The sequence below is a fragment of the Apiospora marii genome (genome assembly GCF_038362585.1).
Source record: "Apiospora marii strain CBS 49790 chromosome Unknown utg000013l_segment0_segment0, whole genome shotgun sequence".
In the NCBI taxonomy this organism is placed as follows: domain Eukaryota; kingdom Fungi; phylum Ascomycota; class Sordariomycetes; order Amphisphaeriales; family Apiosporaceae; genus Apiospora; species Apiospora marii.
This window is the reverse complement of record NW_027117384.1, coordinates 2,704,951-2,706,579: the sequence shown is the minus strand read 5'-3', so window position 1 is coordinate 2,706,579 and position 1,629 is coordinate 2,704,951. Positions and strand designations below refer to the sequence as shown.

General features: G+C 54.9%; 1 protein-coding gene across 1 annotated transcript; it reads left to right on the top strand.

Moving 5' to 3' along the window:
• Positions 1–509: 509 nt before the first annotated feature.
• PG985_015947 (uncharacterized protein) lies at positions 510–1,091 on the top strand (the record flags this gene model as incomplete). Its single annotated transcript, XM_066835713.1, has 1 exon — positions 510–1,091. The coding sequence occupies one exon, from the start codon at positions 510–512 to the stop codon at positions 1,089–1,091; it is 582 nt and encodes a 193-aa protein (XP_066676916.1).
• Between the last annotated feature and the right edge of the window lie 538 nt (positions 1,092–1,629).

Here is a 1,629-nt window from a genome sequence, read left to right as displayed (position 1 = left end):
ACCACGGTCATTTAATCGTCGCTGCCGTCGTCGTTGGTCTTTTTGCACAACCCCCCCCCCTCTAAAAGTAACGTCTAATCTGTTGGGTCGTCGTCGCTCTTTTTGCTCGCCCCCCAGTCATATTCGTTGCTTCAGGATTCCCGCCTTCACTCTTTTGAGGCCGTCTCCGTCCCTTCTTTTACAAAGCCATCGACAGGACTCGCTCTTTCACGTTATCATTGTAAGTTGCCTACATGAGTCAATTGATCGTCTCTGTCTCGAAACCAATGGCCCCCCCTCCGCTCGCCATCCGGAATTCCGGTGTCTGAGCCTCGACCAAACTCTTGGATATATGTTCTTGATTGCTTTTATGGCTACTGTTCTTTTCTGTCCCTGGTTGCTGACACTGGCCCCATCGTAGCCCCCATTCACTCCTTCGATCTACGACGACTCTCCCTCCTGCAGGACTTTGAAACAGTACTACCGTTCATCGCGAACTTATCGAAGATCCAGCCCCATCGCACATCACCATGGCCCCCATGAGCAGCTTCTTGGCGCAGGGTACTGCTGCCCTGACCCGCCGGGATGGCGACTTCTCTTCCGATCAGACCATGGACCTCTTGATCACCCTTCTCGGCGTCGCTTTCTGTGCCCTGCTTCTCACTGCCCTCCTCTTGCTGTTGAGGCGGATGAAGCGCCAACAACAGGCGTCACACCAAGAGTTGGAGGGTGACGACGGCCTCCCCCAGTACAGCGATCTCAAAATCGACGGCCAGAACGGCCGCGGCCTCACGATCCAGACGCCGGGCGGCCGCTCGAGCATTTTTGTTGTTGACCACCGCCCCATGCTGGCCGACCCCAACGCGCCTCCTCACTCTCCCACCAACGTGCCCCAGATCCACATCACCTTCCCCGACGAGCAGGACGAACAGGGCCGCAACAAGTCGGGCCGTGTCATGATGGTGCGCGTTGGCGAGACCACCATCGGAATGGAACCCATCCGGGATGAGCAGCTCCCCGCCTACGAGAAGGAGAGCAAACACGGCTTCTACTCGATCGACATGGACCAGATCGGTGGCCTGAAGGAGAAGGACCGCTCGCAATTCCAGTAAACCGGATATAGCGATGTTGTTTTTACTTCTGGCCCCTCGCCACGACAACCTACAAACCCACGTCGTTTTCCTCTCGAGTACAGGTAGAGCCTTCGGAAGGGGAGGAAGGCGGCTTCAACACTTGACCTCTTAAGATTCTCGAGGAGGAGGAGGGGGTTTCTTGGATGACAACCATTACATGCATGAATTACGGAGTCTTCATTGGCAGCGATACTTTTGACCGGAACTTATTATTCTTCCTCGCTTGGTCGAAGAAGGGGGTGGGCCGACCAAGCGACGATACACACAACACAATACAACACAACAAACTATCAGAGTCGCGGCGTTTATGGGTTATACGGCACAGGATAACTTTCCGGATATATATTCTCGAACAAACTTCGCCGACAAGACGCGCGCCGAGCAGGCTTCTCTGTTCGGCTCCCACTTCAAGCGACACTGGCTGAACACGCCGCTTCCGGATGACGGGGGCGGTGGGCAGGCAGGAAGGGCAGAAGCATTATCAGGACATATAGTACACTCGTACATTCAATATTGT